Here is a 15140-nt window from a genome sequence, read left to right on the forward strand (position 1 = left end):
TGCAATCTTACTTTTTTTTCGCAAAACAGAAGTGGGGCCCGCAAAAGCAAAAGTGTGTGAACTGCACTACTACAGAACTGTGTCTCAAACCGCAGCCACACCTCACCGTGGAACCCACACATTTTTTTATTAATAATTTAAAATTATTACTTATTAACAAGTTCACTGTTCAACATAAAATTTTATTTTATTAAAATATTAAAAAAATGTAAGCTAATAATATTTTTAAAATTGTTATATTCCACTTCAAGAATCGCTGCTCTCGTTACGACAAGTGGAGGACTTTGGGGGTGGTTCCTTTCTTGAAATGTCCAGATTCAAACTTTTACTATTATTTTATTTGTATTGGATCTTATACAAAGCTGCAACCAACTAGCAAAAAATGCAACCGGGTGCTTGTTTTGTCCCGTTGTCACGATGTAGCATTAGCATCAACTAAGTAGTTGTAACAAGAAAGTAACAAGAATATATATATATATATATATATATATATATATATATATATATATATATATATATATATATATATATATTCTTGTTACTTTCTGAAAGCCATAATTAAAAATCATAAAATTAACCATGAAACATAGATATTATTAAAGTGAGTTTTGTGTTTTCCAACAAAATCTTCAGTGTTAACCTAACTAAAAAATCGAATTCTTATCCGTATCTTTAAGGAACTCATAAATTATCTATCACTTGTATTAAATTTTGTTGGTAGAACATTTATACTTTAATATGATTATATTTTTTCATTGATAATGTTCATATTTTATTGATTAATTTATCAAACACACAAAATGAGAGCTATGTTCAAATTATCTAAAATATAAATAATGAATCCGAGGACAAGAGTATATAAGAAAACAAGAATATAAGTATTAGAATTATTAGTTTTGCAGGCATGTATTAGAGTATGGGTAGTATTTTAATATGCAAGCAGGAGCACAAGTTTTACAACATCCACTTTAAACTCAACAACTTATTTTAGAGGTTAAAGCAATAGATTTCAATCATTAACGACGGTTGATATTTTAATACATTCAAAACTTGATATGCATATATATGTAATATTTGTTGGCATTATCAAACCAAAGTCAAAACCTATGTGCTTGTTGTTGTATGCTTGATGTGTGTGTGTGTGTTAAATTATATGGTGTATATATCTGGCATGTATGAGTATGTGGGCATAGATTTTCATGTGTTGTTTACACGTATTTCTATAGTACTTGTGTTTGAGGACGTCGCGTGTGTTCGTAGATTAAATGATATGAAGCAGAAGATTTATGGGTGATTTAATTACAATCGAGTTCATAGAAGATGCAGGGGAGTTTGGGGAACTGGGGAAACATAGTTCAATTTTATAAATTGCCACATACAATATAATGGTAACATTATATATATTTACATACTTTTCATACAATCTTCCTAAATTTTCTATCTTTGTCGTCCTTATGATCGATACTGAAGTTCGTCTTGCTCATGGAGCATAAATGGAGGGCACCAAACTATATATACTCCTAGAGAGAGTTTTGTCACGTCTTTAGCACAAAGTCTGTGTCTTTGCTCATGTGTTCGTGCTGTATTGTGAGTTTAGGAACAAGTCCTTTCGGCACCACACATTAGTTTGAGAGGGTAATATAGTTAAACTAGACAACATAGGAAGTGGATTTTGTGAGACTCATGCTCGAACTAAATAAGATTATTATGAGTAATATTTTTTTTTTCTGATTAATTATGATAATTACATATTGAGTATTCATTATTAGTTAGATTTAAATAATCTTGTACCAGTTGATCTATTCTTCCATAGTCGCTTTGTTTTGTATTTGTCTACTTTGAAAAAATAAATATAATTTTATTTATCTATACATTTATAAATTTAACATAATATTTATTATTATCTTTTTTAATTATGCTCTTAATTATCTATACCTAATTTCTAAATATTATACACAGTTATCATAAACAAGAGAGCAATAATAGTTACAGTTATATTAGAAAGTTATAATAAAAAAATGTAATATTAGAAAGATAAAAAATAATTTGAATACAAATAAGATATTAATACTACTTTTGATCATGTATTTTATTTTTGTGGGTGTGGAAGGACAAATTTTTTTATTATGTATACAGCACTTCCTTAATTACATCATAATAAATAATAAAGTTATTTAATAGTATGAAATTTCTCAATAATTTATGTTATTTTTCTAAGTAGTATTAAATTTATCAATATATTTTGCAGAAAAAGTGAATTAAGAGAGAAGTATTTTCCTAGAAAAGGTAAATTGTCATTTAAATAGAATGCTAAAAAATAATTCATGTTAAAAGAGAAATTAAATACATATTTAAAAGATAATTAAGATGGATAAAATTTGGTAAAATTTTCAATAAAGACAGTTTAAAAAAGTTTAGCTTTTTTTTATAAAGCCAAGATGATTCACTAATTTTAACATTTTTTTAATACTTAGGAAGTTGTTGAAAGCCTTCTCTATTTAATTTTTTTTTCGCTTTCTTATCTGAAATGTATTCCTTGAATTCATGCATTCATGAATGAAAATCATTAGATGAATAAATTTTTTTCGGATGAATAGGAGTATGAGATTCATTTAAGCGACTATTCCATCATGTTTTTTTTTATTATTTTATCATGTTTTTTTTTTCATTTGCATAAATCATGAATCGAATCTTTAATCATATGTTTAAGGAACAAGTTAATATCACACCATCTTAGTCATTAGATGAATAATTAAATATCGACAATTTACATTTCGAATTCATATTTAAAGTTAGATTCATTGAAATAGTTCAATTTGCATTCAATAGTTGCAATTAGCCAAATGTATGAATGTGAGAATGTCTTAACTTTAGCGAATCTTGATCCCTTTCCCACTCACATTCTCTTAGGCTAGTTTCGGTGTGCAGCATGCCAAAACAAAATCGATAAAATCTCTTTGTTGACATTGAAGCAACAATATGTCATGACCAAGCTATTCACGTATTTTACGTAATTTTTCAGAATCCACTGTTTAACCAAATATATATTTAGTTTCTCATTCCTTGCTCTTTGTGTGTGGTGTGTCAAAACAAAATCGATTAAATCTTTTTTATTGACATTGAAACAACAATGTGTTATTCACATATTTTTATGTGATTTTTAAGAACCCACTGCTTAACCAAATATATATTTAGTTTTTGTGTTCTTACTCTTTGTGTGCGGCATATTAAAACAAAATCGATTAAATCTCTTTATTGACATTGAAGTATCAATGTGTCACGACCAACTATTTACGTGTTTTACACAATTTTTTAGAATCCACTGCTTAACCGAATATAGACTTAGTTTCCATGTACTTGCTTTTTATCATTCTTATTAATTTTTTCTCATGTATTCTTATTTACTTTTTGTGATCTCTTTTAAATTTAAAAAATAATCAAATAATTTCCACATTTTTTTTAAACTATAACTTAACAAACACACTCCTTTTTATTTATAAATTTTGAGTCTTACTGATTAGTAATTTTAGGATATTGAATAATGAATTAAAAAGAAAAAAATACTGATTATAAAAATTATAAAAAGCTTTAAAAAGTCATAAACAAAAATATTTCCTAATCAATATATTTTTTTATCATATTATTGATACAAAATATTTATCCATCTTATCACTAATTAATTTTTATAGAAAAATCTGACTGAACACATTTAGTACATTTTTTTCTTTTCAACCATAATTATATTTTCTTTATCTACAAGACTCCAATATGAATCTTACTTAAAGAAAATGCCTCCAATACTAACAATTTATTGATTCTTAATCAATTCCTTAAAAATACTGATTAACATTTATCATAATTTTTTTTAGTGTAATCACACTAAAATTAAAATTTGCTGAGATCTCCCCCACTTAATTGAGGCGAGTGGTTGGCTCAACGTCCATATAAGTGATCCAACTATTTGTGCCATTATTATATTTTATATCCTGTCGGCAAAACTTAGAAAGAAATCCTAAGCCCCTCATAAAGTGCGTGTGGACTTTCGCTACCACGGCCATAAAATCCAGAGCCTATTGTCATCCCCTTTGACATTTTCAAAAGTCAACCCCCAAATCACCAAGCACTGTCTTCCAATGCCGAGTGGAACAAACAGGAAAAAGATAAACCAAAATAAAATTAAACAAAATAAAGTAAATAGATAAGCATAGAGATGCCAAAATGCCAACCACACACATTCTCTCTCTCCATCGAAAAAGAAGCAACTTTTTGAGTTTTTTTCCCCCTCTCTCTCTCTTACTAGACTTTGTGCAAAACCCCCTCTTTCTCTTTCTATAAATACAAGTCCATCCCCTCTCACTGCACCTTATCATAACTCTCTGTAGCGAAAAGTCAGCGCCTTCTTTTGTCTCTCTCTCTCAAAAAAATTCCACACACTGCAGAGTTTGTCTCTCTATGGCGGAAGATTGGGATCTACATGCGGTGGTTAGAGGCTGCTCCACCGTTACATCATCCTCAGTGTCTTCTTCTTCATCTCCTTCTTCCTCTGGTTTTGCCTCTTCTTACTTCCACCCTGAAGCTGCAGTTTCTTCTTCTTCTTCTTCCTATTCTGGCTTCAACATCTTCAAGGGTGAACAAGGAATAAGCCAAGTTTTGTCGCTCTCTGCGTACCCCTTTGAGGCAAGGAGCTCCATTGAGGAATTGCATGAGCTTTGCAAACCTTTCTTCTCCAAATCTCAGCCTCTAACGTTGCAAGCCTCTTCACCTTTGTCCTCACTCTCTTCCTATTCCTCTGCGCCACCCAAATCTGTTTCAACGCAAGAGAAACAACAACAGAGGAGCAAGCAGGCACATGCTGTCACCACCCCACGATCTAAAAGAAGGTACAGATGTTTGTGCTTGCTTGGTTTTGATGCCCCAGAGAAAAAAAAATTGTTCTTGGACTTGCCCAAGTTGTAAAAATCATGTCTTTGGTTGTTAATTTTGTGTTTGTTAAGGTTTTAAATTGAAGTTGTGGACACAGTTTTATCATGATCTTTGATGTTGTGGAACATTGTAGACAAATGTGACCGACGTGAATGTAATTGTGACTGTGGATTGTGGACCTTTTTTAAACCTTGGTGCGTGTTTGTGTTTGTGTTTGTGAGATGTGCTTACGATTGTTTTATTGGTATTTTTTCAGAAAGAACCAGCTTAAGAAAGTTTGTCAAGTGCCAGTTGAGAATCTCTCCTCAGACATATGGGCATGGAGGAAATATGGCCAGAAACCCATAAAGGGGTCTCCATATCCAAGGTTAGCCTACAAGATTTCCACTTGAAATTTTCCAAAAATTTAGTTGAAAATTCATGATTTGGCTCTTTTAATTTGATGGCCCTTGATTTGAGATTGTGAGAAAATATGTGCATGGATTTATAAAGTAAAGGTGTTTGAGATCTCAATAGTGAATTTTGCAATTAATTATCACATGGCATCCCACTTTATGCTTTAAGTAATCAAATCCAAATTTCCAAAGTTGTGTACTTTAAGGTCTAATTGAGGTTTGATTTTGTTTTTGTAGGGGGTACTATAGATGTAGCAGCTCAAAGGGGTGTTTGGCAAGGAAACAGGTTGAAAGAAACAGATCAGACCCAACAATGTTTATAGTGACTTACACTGCTGAGCACAACCACCCTGCTCCTACTCACAGAAACTCTCTTGCTGGCTCCACACGTCAGAAGCCATTGGTACCTCAAACAGCCACCACCACTGAAGAAGACTCTGACAAGAGCAAGAGCCTCACAAAACCCACTTCCCCTGCCACCTCAGGGGCAGAAGAAGAGGCTCCAACACCATCACAAGGGGAAAAGTCTGAGAGCAGAGAAGAGAAAGAGGATGTGATGGATGATGAGGAAGAAGATGAATTTGGCTTGTCTGATATGGTGCTTTCAGATGACTTCTTTGAAAGTTTGGATGAACTGAGCCAACTTACGGCTCCTTCTGTTGTCACTGGAGACTGTTTCAGTGACCCCTTTTCAGCAATTGCAATCCCTTCTTGGGTGGCTAGTGGTGCTGCTACTGCTAGTGGGTGTAGATGATTCTTTCGGGCAAATCATCACAATGCTTTTCATTGATGACAATAGGGACCTTTTCTTTTTGGTTTTTGTTTGTAGAGGAAATGGAACATTTTGGAGGAATCTTTACTAACAATGGTTTGTGGATGGGAGGAAAAGTTTTCCTTAGTAGAGTAGTAGTGACTAGTAAGGTAGATCAAGCATTAATCTTGTTAAAAATCAATGATTATTATTAGGCATTCATAGTTTTATTATTTATGTCATACCTATGTTAATGTAAAAACAATATATTTTAGTAAGCTTTTTGTATGCTCCTTGAGTTGTGGTTGAGTTCATTGTATTTGACATTGGTTTTGTGATATAAATTGGCAGAAGCACTTTTGGGTTGACTTATATGTTTTTCTTCTTCTTGGTAATGATTATTATTTGTGTGACTGTGACATATGGGTTCATGGTTGTTGCTTGTTGGGTATATATTCTAGTAGTACTGTGCATGACCACCAATAGTAGTGAACCTTTTTTGGGGACACGAGGGGTTAAGGTAATCAAGGAATTAGATTCCCATCAAGCATATGCGTTTTGATTTATATGGTATCTGGCTCCTCTCTGTTTTATTCACTGAGAAGCAAAGTATTTCACGTCCCCTTCCCCAAATGAGAGCCACGTTAGCTTGAAGTTAACATGTTAGGCTCACCATTTTAGCTTTGTGCCATTTGCTTGGCTCCCAATAACATTGCATCTCATGCCTAGTGGAAGGGGTCAATTTACCAAATCAGCTGGAGAATGAAAAAAAAAAATGATAGTTAGGCATTATTATCTTATGAAGAAGTGTGGATTCACACTAGGACACAGGATGAGATGTGATACTTCATACGGTTAATATATAAAATATAGGATATGGGCAAGTTCTACATGCTAGATCGTATGTATATATATATTAATAAATCTAAATTGATAATCAAGTAGTATTATTTTGTGGTACATTCACTTTTTTATATAATAATTGGTTTTAAAAAAGACCATTCAGAAATATTATTATTATTTATGATGAATATTTGATATCTTAATAAAATCATATCTATATATATATATATATATTCACCCGTCAAACTGACTTGTATATTTCACATTTTTTCCTATAATAACAAGATTCACACAAAAGTTAAGTTTTTTTTTTACATTATATTATATTTTGAGCTTATTTTTCTTAAATTTTAAATAATTTTTTAATAATGAGTGTGTGTTTATTTATATGGTGATATCAATTTAAATAGTCAAATAAATAAAAAAATATTTTATTTAATTCAACACCTATTAAGATCTGGCTCTCTCCAGTAAATTGAGAGGATATTTTTCCATGTATGTCCCCAACTCTCTCCATTAAATGGAGAGGATATTTTTCCATGTATGTCCATGTATGTCCCCAACTCTCTCCATTAAATGGAGAGGATATTTTTCCATGTATGTCCCCATGTGTAAGATAAATGTCAAGTCAAAATCTTGCTTGACACCATGACATTTCAAAGTATTCTTTTTATTTGGACATTTCAAATAATAGAAGTATTCATTTCAAATAAACCACACGATTTACATTTTAAAGGATTTTGAAATTGCCATTACTAACCATAGAAAAAGAATCCTTTCATACAATTGGAAGGAAAGTGAACTGACTTAGTCGAATTTGGTGATGTATATATGCAATTAAAGCAAGAATTTTTCTAGGAGCCGTGTGAGGGTGAAAATGTTAAGTTGATTGTTCACCAAGCATTTTACAAATTGTAAACCAATGAAGTTGACAGTGGTACGCCCAATACTATGTCATGAATAACGATACTTATCCTTCAGGTACTAATGTAGTTGGAAAAAAAATTGGATAGCATAAATTCGTTTTCTTTTTTAAGCACATGAAGCAGAAACACTTGGTTCCCCTATTTAGAAATCAACATGGAAGTTCTAATCCATCCATCACTCCATTTGAAAAGCTTGGTGGGAGTTACTTATAAACGGTTTTCAAAATATTGAAATCTAAAGTTATATATGGAATGTTGGGAACTCTGTCGGTAATGGAGCAAAGAATTTACCTAGAACATCATCATCATCATGCCTTTTACTTGCCGGAAATTTATGATTTTTGTAGGACACAGCTTAACAATATAACTGATAAACTAATTACATACAATTTAAAAGCCAAATTTGAAGTGTACTGTAAGAATCCCGAGTTCATAAACTTTATATATTGCAATTAAAAAAGAAAGAAATATACCCTTTTTTCCTATAAAAGAGAATAGATCATAAGGGTAAGGTTTCTTAGTGGATTATTTATGGTTATTACTCAATTAGGTACATCCTATGGTTCAACCTCACAATGTTGTCATACCTTGAGAACTTTACAAACTTTAGGAAGGATCTTGTGGTGGGCAAATCCAACTTTAATTACTAGACAGAACTGTGTCACCAATTCACCTTCCACAAGCATCGGTGGTAAAGAATCATGGCCTCAAAAGTTGACCTTATTCATGCGCATTTAAGAGCACATCAAGGATAAGCTTTTAAATGAACACAACACATAACAAAATTATACACTCAACCTAAATGTAATCGACCTTGGTCTGAAACATGCATTATGTTTGAGTTGGATACACGTGTCTAGGTTCAATATATCATGTAAATATTATATTATTTGGTTATGTTTATTATGTTCATTGTATAATTATTAAGTCTCTAATGTAATTATGACACACGTTTTCTGGTATGGTTCTGTTTACTCTCTCTCTCAAGGTACCTGGCTGGCAAATTGTTTCACTAATGGCAATGCAATGTCCTTCACTGTAATTATTCATCATGCATGACTCCCTCTTAACAAATATGATTTGCACGATTTGAAGCGATAGAGGAGTTGAAAAGACACAAGTTGGTAGCACGTTTTTATACTTTTATTGATAGAAACATTGGATAAGCCAGAATTAGAGTACAGCAACACAATACAGATTATTTCACTTTGTAGACAGAAACTTTGTCACCTGTTAGCGACACCTGTTGCTTTATTAAATTATTCAATTTGTTGGAAGTAAAACACCATTTTGAATTTTTGATCTTTGAAATTTTGAGATCCTTCATATTATTTTTTGAAAGATAAAAATCATCATTTTTCTTCCTGAAAGATGAAAAAATCAGGCAACTTAATCCCTTTTTAATACTAATTTATTCCCTGAAAAGGATTAAAGTGATCAACAATTTCATCTTTCAGGACTAATATGTGATTGGCCTCAAATTTTTTAGGGACTAAAATGTTGTTTTAGTCCTTTGTTGTCCTTCACCGTTTGATTTGGAAGTATCCATAGTTTGGACTGCTTCAAATGCTGCAGATGCTGCCTTGTCCAAACCCAATCGAAATGAACCATTTATCACATCTTCCTTATACTCTAATAAGGCTTTATTAATTACATTTCCAACACAGGCATACTGCTTACAAAATTTTGGAGTATGCAAAAGATGGAGTCTTAACTTTACCAAAGAATCCTATAAGAGGACACATAAAAACTAAAAGTAAAAATTTCAAGAAATACTTTAGCATGAGGATGTTGCAGCATACCAAGCAGATCGTGGAAAAGTAGCACCTGCATGAACAATAAATTAGAATTCATAAATAAAAAGCAAAAGATTATGATTAATTAACATATGCCATAATATTAGTGAGATACTGAGCTGTAAATTGTTCTAACTTGTACATAACCGAACGAAATTAGTTCAGAAAATATGTCTAGGTTGGTTATTTATATAAATGAAAATTTCTTGAAGTGAAACAAGAGGAAAAAGGTTATCAAGTTATTCTCCTACAATAATCATTGTAACGGTAACAAACATGCTCCATTTAAATAACAAGGTAAAAAAGGAAAGAAAAAAATGAATTGAAGATCAATCATTGCAAATTACAAGCAGGGATAAATCATCCAAGTGAGTCATTTGCTCATAAAGCAACAATTCATCTCAGTGGCAGAGAGATCATAACAAATTACAGAGATGAAAATCATGTAATCCATCCTTCAATAAAACCACACCATATGCTTACGAAATCATAAAGTCTCTCAAAAACAGAAAAAATCCCCTAGTTCTCATCCCCAAAAGGAGTGAAATTTCACCAATAAATAACACTTTCTTTAATATTCTCAAATCAATTTAGGGTTGATCAAATTCGAAAACACATACAGTCTAATAGTAATTAAGACCATCTAAACATCTCCAATTCCATATATATCTACATATACATACACATGAAAATGAAGACAACATGTAGTTAAGACAACAATTTACCATGAAACATACTTTCAATTGGATGAAGAATAAATGCCTCAAAATGTAGTAATAGTCTTGTTTTTAACTACACAAAAATAGTGGTGCTAGTCTCGGCCACTCTACTCTTACTAAAGTTCTCAAGCATATCATAGTATTAGATAAAAGGCCAGCATGACCAACTTACCTGCCCACTGCAAAATGGATCAGCCCCAATTCCAATTGTTGGAATCTGAAGTGCTGCTGTAGCAGCAGCAGCCACAGGTGCAGGCACACACTCTACAACAACAGAAAAGCACCCAGCTTCCTGCAAAGCCAATGCCATCTCCACAACCTTCATAGACTTATTCTTATTAGGATGACAATAAAATCCTGCAAATGCCAATTTACTGGATATTAACGCTTAAATATATTTCTTGTCCTTAAAATTTGGGTATCATTGTTTTTAGTCCCCTAAATTTAAATTTTATTTTTCAGTCTCTCAATTTCAAAAATTATTCTTTTTAGTTCCTCTTAATTGATTTTTGGTGATTTGAACTTACAATTTGTAACAGATTTAGATACACGAAAATGACTAAAAAGAATAATTTTTAAGATTAAGAGACTAATAAAACATTTAAATTTAAAGAATAAAAAATAACAATAACATAAATTTGAGAACAAAAACATATTTAAGTCATATATTAGTTAATTAGATAGACCTTGATAGCACTAGCAACAGTTCTTCCTTGAGGTCTAAATGCCCCCAAAACACTAATGGCCTGAGGAGTAAGTCCCACACGTCCCATGACTGCTATTCCAGCTTCAACAATGGCTTTTGCTGCAACAACCCTTGAAATTGACCCTCCTTCTAATTTTATGGCATCCATGTTTCCTTCCTTTAACATCCTAACTACTGTATCAACTGCCTACAACTTACAATCAAATAGAAAATTTTAAAACCACTGCACACACCTGAACAACGTTTCATACTGAAATACTTGTCCGTGTTTTTCCAAACATTTTCCTTCATATTTCAATCCTAGTGAGTACTAAGTAGTAACAAAATGATTTTCTTAAAATAAAAGAAAAAACATAAATAAATGCTTAACTCCAAAGAGCACGCGAGAATTTTCAACTTCAAGAATATTTCCCTCATTATATATACTTTGAAAAATGTTTCGTTGACTATAAGATAGAACTTAGTTGTTCTCTTTGATTTTGAAGTATATTTTTAAAATATGTATCATTATTGTTTTTTATATAAACTACGTGTATTGAGACAATGCTGATCGGCTTAGGTACAACTGCTATTATGTACGGTAAAATTCTCTTTCTTATTATTTTTAAAATATGTGTATAAAAATAATAAATAAAAGATAAAAATAATCATATATAATATTAGATATAGTATTAAATTTTTTCATTCCTAAATAATATACCTTGTATATGTTTTTACACCATACCACCCCCTGTACTTTCTTTTAAAGGTTAAAAAAAAAACAGTGGGATTGTGAAAATCCTATTTATCGTTAAGAAGTGAAGCTTGACCTCAAACTCTCTTTTTACTCTTTTTAATTTATTTTTTTGAATCGTAGAAAAATTATAGGAAATATTTTTTAGTGGAAAAAATTATAAGAAATATAAATAAGAACAAAATTTCTCTTTAAAAATATAGTAGCTCTTGGCTCTTGCAACTTTTGAACTCAACATGAGATAAAGTCCGTCCTCGTGCTATCGTGCAACTTCGTTTGTCAACTCAAACCATACCTCATTGGTTAATTAGAGACCAAATTCTTTCAATACAAGTGCCATTTCAGTCCATTTTGTTTAAAAAGAATATTGAAAAAAACATCAAAATTGACCAGAAAAGGAAAATGATTGGAATTATTCTTAGGTAAGAAAGGTAAGACGTAGATAAAGCTAGCCAAATATTAGACTCTGGACCGAATCATACATCTCATCGACGTAAAATTATTCATGTTTTCATCTAAGTTTTTCAAAAGGTTTTTTCATAGCCTCAATATGATCAAATGATTTAGAGTTGGACCTTCACCATCTCAGTAAAATGTATATTCAAAGAACTCTTGTACTATGAGTACATGTTAGAAACATAACATCACAATTTTAACTCACAGTTTAAGCTTGAGACGCTGCAATGGCCAAAACAACCAAATTTTATCTCTTCTTCTATCCAACAACCGGAAGACAATAATAAAAAAAATAATTTTATTAACATACAGTATTTCAAAAGAATCTTATTTTCATGTACCTTATATTTACCTAATAAAATGTCAACACACATGCTTCCTATTGAATTTGTACCGTAATTTTTTTAACTATCGAGCATTTTTTTAAAAAATTTAATTAAAATCTATTGAAACTTTGAAAGTTTTATCATCTTGAGGTTATTTTACTTGTAAACAAGAGTTTTATCGTTATGATTGATGGTATAAAATAGTTTTATATTAATCTTATAATACTATTTGAATTATTTTAAAATAATTATTTTAAAAGTTAATAAATTTATCTTGGATGATAAATTATCATTGGACGACTATATAAAATTCTTTACATTATCATTATATAACCCTTTTATCTTTAAATAATTAACTTACAAGTTATAATTAACATAATTTCTGATTAGTGGGTAATATAAATCACATTAACAACATATAATACTTTGTTTTAGAGGAACAACATATAAAACTTAAATTCACACATAATTATTTTAAAAATCACTATTAGTTTATAGTATAAAAAGTTTTACATTACTATTAATTTATGAAAATTAAATTCTCTAAATAGAAAAGTCATTTATATATACTCTAATTTTATATAAAAGTCATTTATTTTTTTAGAGTTTAATATAGTAATATATACTCTAATTTTTATACTGTAAAATATTTTTAAAATTGTTTATATATATATTTATAAAAAGTATACCTTACTGGAATTGGATTCATAGGTTCCAAATGGCAAGTCTCCAACGAGAAGAGGCCTCTTGGCGCCACGAGCAACGGCACGACAATGAGCAAGCATTTGTTCAAGGGTGATAGGATGGTGGTGTCGCGTCCATGGTGATGCATGGACGCGGAATTTTCGACATGACAGACGTCTATGTCTGCCATGTCGACATACACCGCCAAAGCTTAGTCATGGGTGGAGACCGCGGAGATGGGTTCACGCTTGCAGTGCTTCTGCTTCAACCGGGTCAGCGTCAACTTCTCTGCCACAACGTTGCACGTGTTGCGGAGGTGACACAGACAGTGGTTGGTTACAGTGGAAGAAGCTCTTGAAAGTGCTACTAGGAAATGCATTGTGGGAAACACAGAATTGGAAATGAGTGTGATGCTGTGATTTTGTGGAGAACTTGGCTTCACTTTTCAGGTATTCGGTGAACATATGGGTGCATGGGTTGGTTATTGATAAATGCCTTAATTACTTAAATTTCACATGTTTCATAAGGTAATCAATCTAATTTTACCTAATTTTAGAGTGATATTTTATTCATTTTCATCTTAGTTTGGTAAATATTAAATTTTAGTAAAGATTTAGTTTTTTGGGTTGTATCTAATATTTTTTGTAGAAGTGAAGTGGAAAAGCTATAGAGTTATTTATTTTTTGAAGAAAAAGCAAACTTTGATGTAGCTGAGCTTAAAAGTGGAACGGGAGCTAAAATTTGATAGCAAGAAAAATGAATTCTTCGATGTTCAGCTAAATTTTGGAGCTTAGAAATTTTGAGTTTAACTAAAAGTCACTTAAAATACAACTTTTGCTCTTGTATAAATAGGGTTGACCGTCATTTATGGCGGTAGGTGTATCCGCATACTCTCACTTTGATATATATATATATATATATATATATTCAATGTATTAATGTTAATATCTTACTTTTTTGCTTAATGTTTGTTTTGATTTGATCAGCCATGACATATTTTTTGGATTTGATTGTTGTTGGAAAATTCTTTCATAATCTTGACCGAAAGAAAAATACTCAATGAATTTTGTATCTAAGAATGAAGCTCAATTCATTGATTATCTTGAGTCACTAAATTTAAAGCTAGTTCCTTTAGTAAGTAGCTTGAGGCATTAGAAATTAATAATGAAACTAAGACACTTTTCATCTAAGGGATTAGGACTAAGAAAGCATGTATTGACTGATTTTAGCATTGATTCGACGTATACATGTATTGTGCCTTCAAACAAGAAGAGAGTGAAGTTTGGTGAAACCTAACACCTACACAAATCTTTGTTATTTAACCCCCAACCCCCTCTTTCTTGTTCAAACCTTGTTTTTACTCAAAAATCACAAAATAGTCTCTTTAACTTTGTTACTACACACCTGTTTTCAACTTACTCAAAATCAATTAAAGTTCATGTTTTTATCACTTTCTTGTGATATTAGTTAGCCTAAGTTAATATTTAGGTAAAAATTACTAATATAGGAAAGCGATACTTACCCTTCCTATTTACCTATTGGATATGATTGTAAAAAAATTAACAATTATTATTTTTCACAGGTGAATCTAGCCTTTTGTTTGTTTGAATGATCAATAAAGATCAAAATTTTAAATGATTAAAATATATATTTTTACTTGTATATTTAAAAATATTTGTTTTTACATGATATATGGAATCATTTCAAGTCAAATAATAATATATTTTAATTTTATATAGACTAAAAATATATTAAAAATTTTATAATGACTAAATTTTTTAGAGAGATACAATTGAATATTTCCAATTTGAAAATTCTCTCTTTATTTTTGTCAATTTGGATCCTCCTCAGTCACACTCTTCTCTTAGTCACATAATTCATA

General features: G+C 30.9%; 1 protein-coding gene and 1 pseudogene across 1 annotated transcript; one reads left to right on the forward strand and one right to left on the reverse strand.

The window, feature by feature from the left end:
- Positions 1-4365: 4365 nt before the first annotated feature.
- WRKY10 (WRKY transcription factor 10) lies at positions 4366-6437 on the forward strand. The gene is made up of 3 exons (NM_001250579.2): positions 4366-4880; positions 5180-5290; positions 5556-6437. Exons 1-3 carry the CDS (start codon positions 4453-4455, stop codon positions 6070-6072), a joined length of 1056 nt encoding a protein of 351 aa, NP_001237508.2. The 5' UTR covers positions 4366-4452; the 3' UTR covers positions 6073-6437.
- A 2893-nt stretch (positions 6438-9330) lies between these two features.
- Positions 9331-13637, reverse strand: LOC100792297 (3-methyl-2-oxobutanoate hydroxymethyltransferase 1, mitochondrial-like; annotated as a pseudogene).
- Positions 13638-15140: the final 1503 nt, after the last annotated feature.

Source organism: Glycine max, chromosome 18 (assembly GCF_000004515.6).
Source record: "Glycine max cultivar Williams 82 chromosome 18, Glycine_max_v4.0, whole genome shotgun sequence".
In the NCBI taxonomy this organism is placed as follows: domain Eukaryota; kingdom Viridiplantae; phylum Streptophyta; class Magnoliopsida; order Fabales; family Fabaceae; genus Glycine; species Glycine max.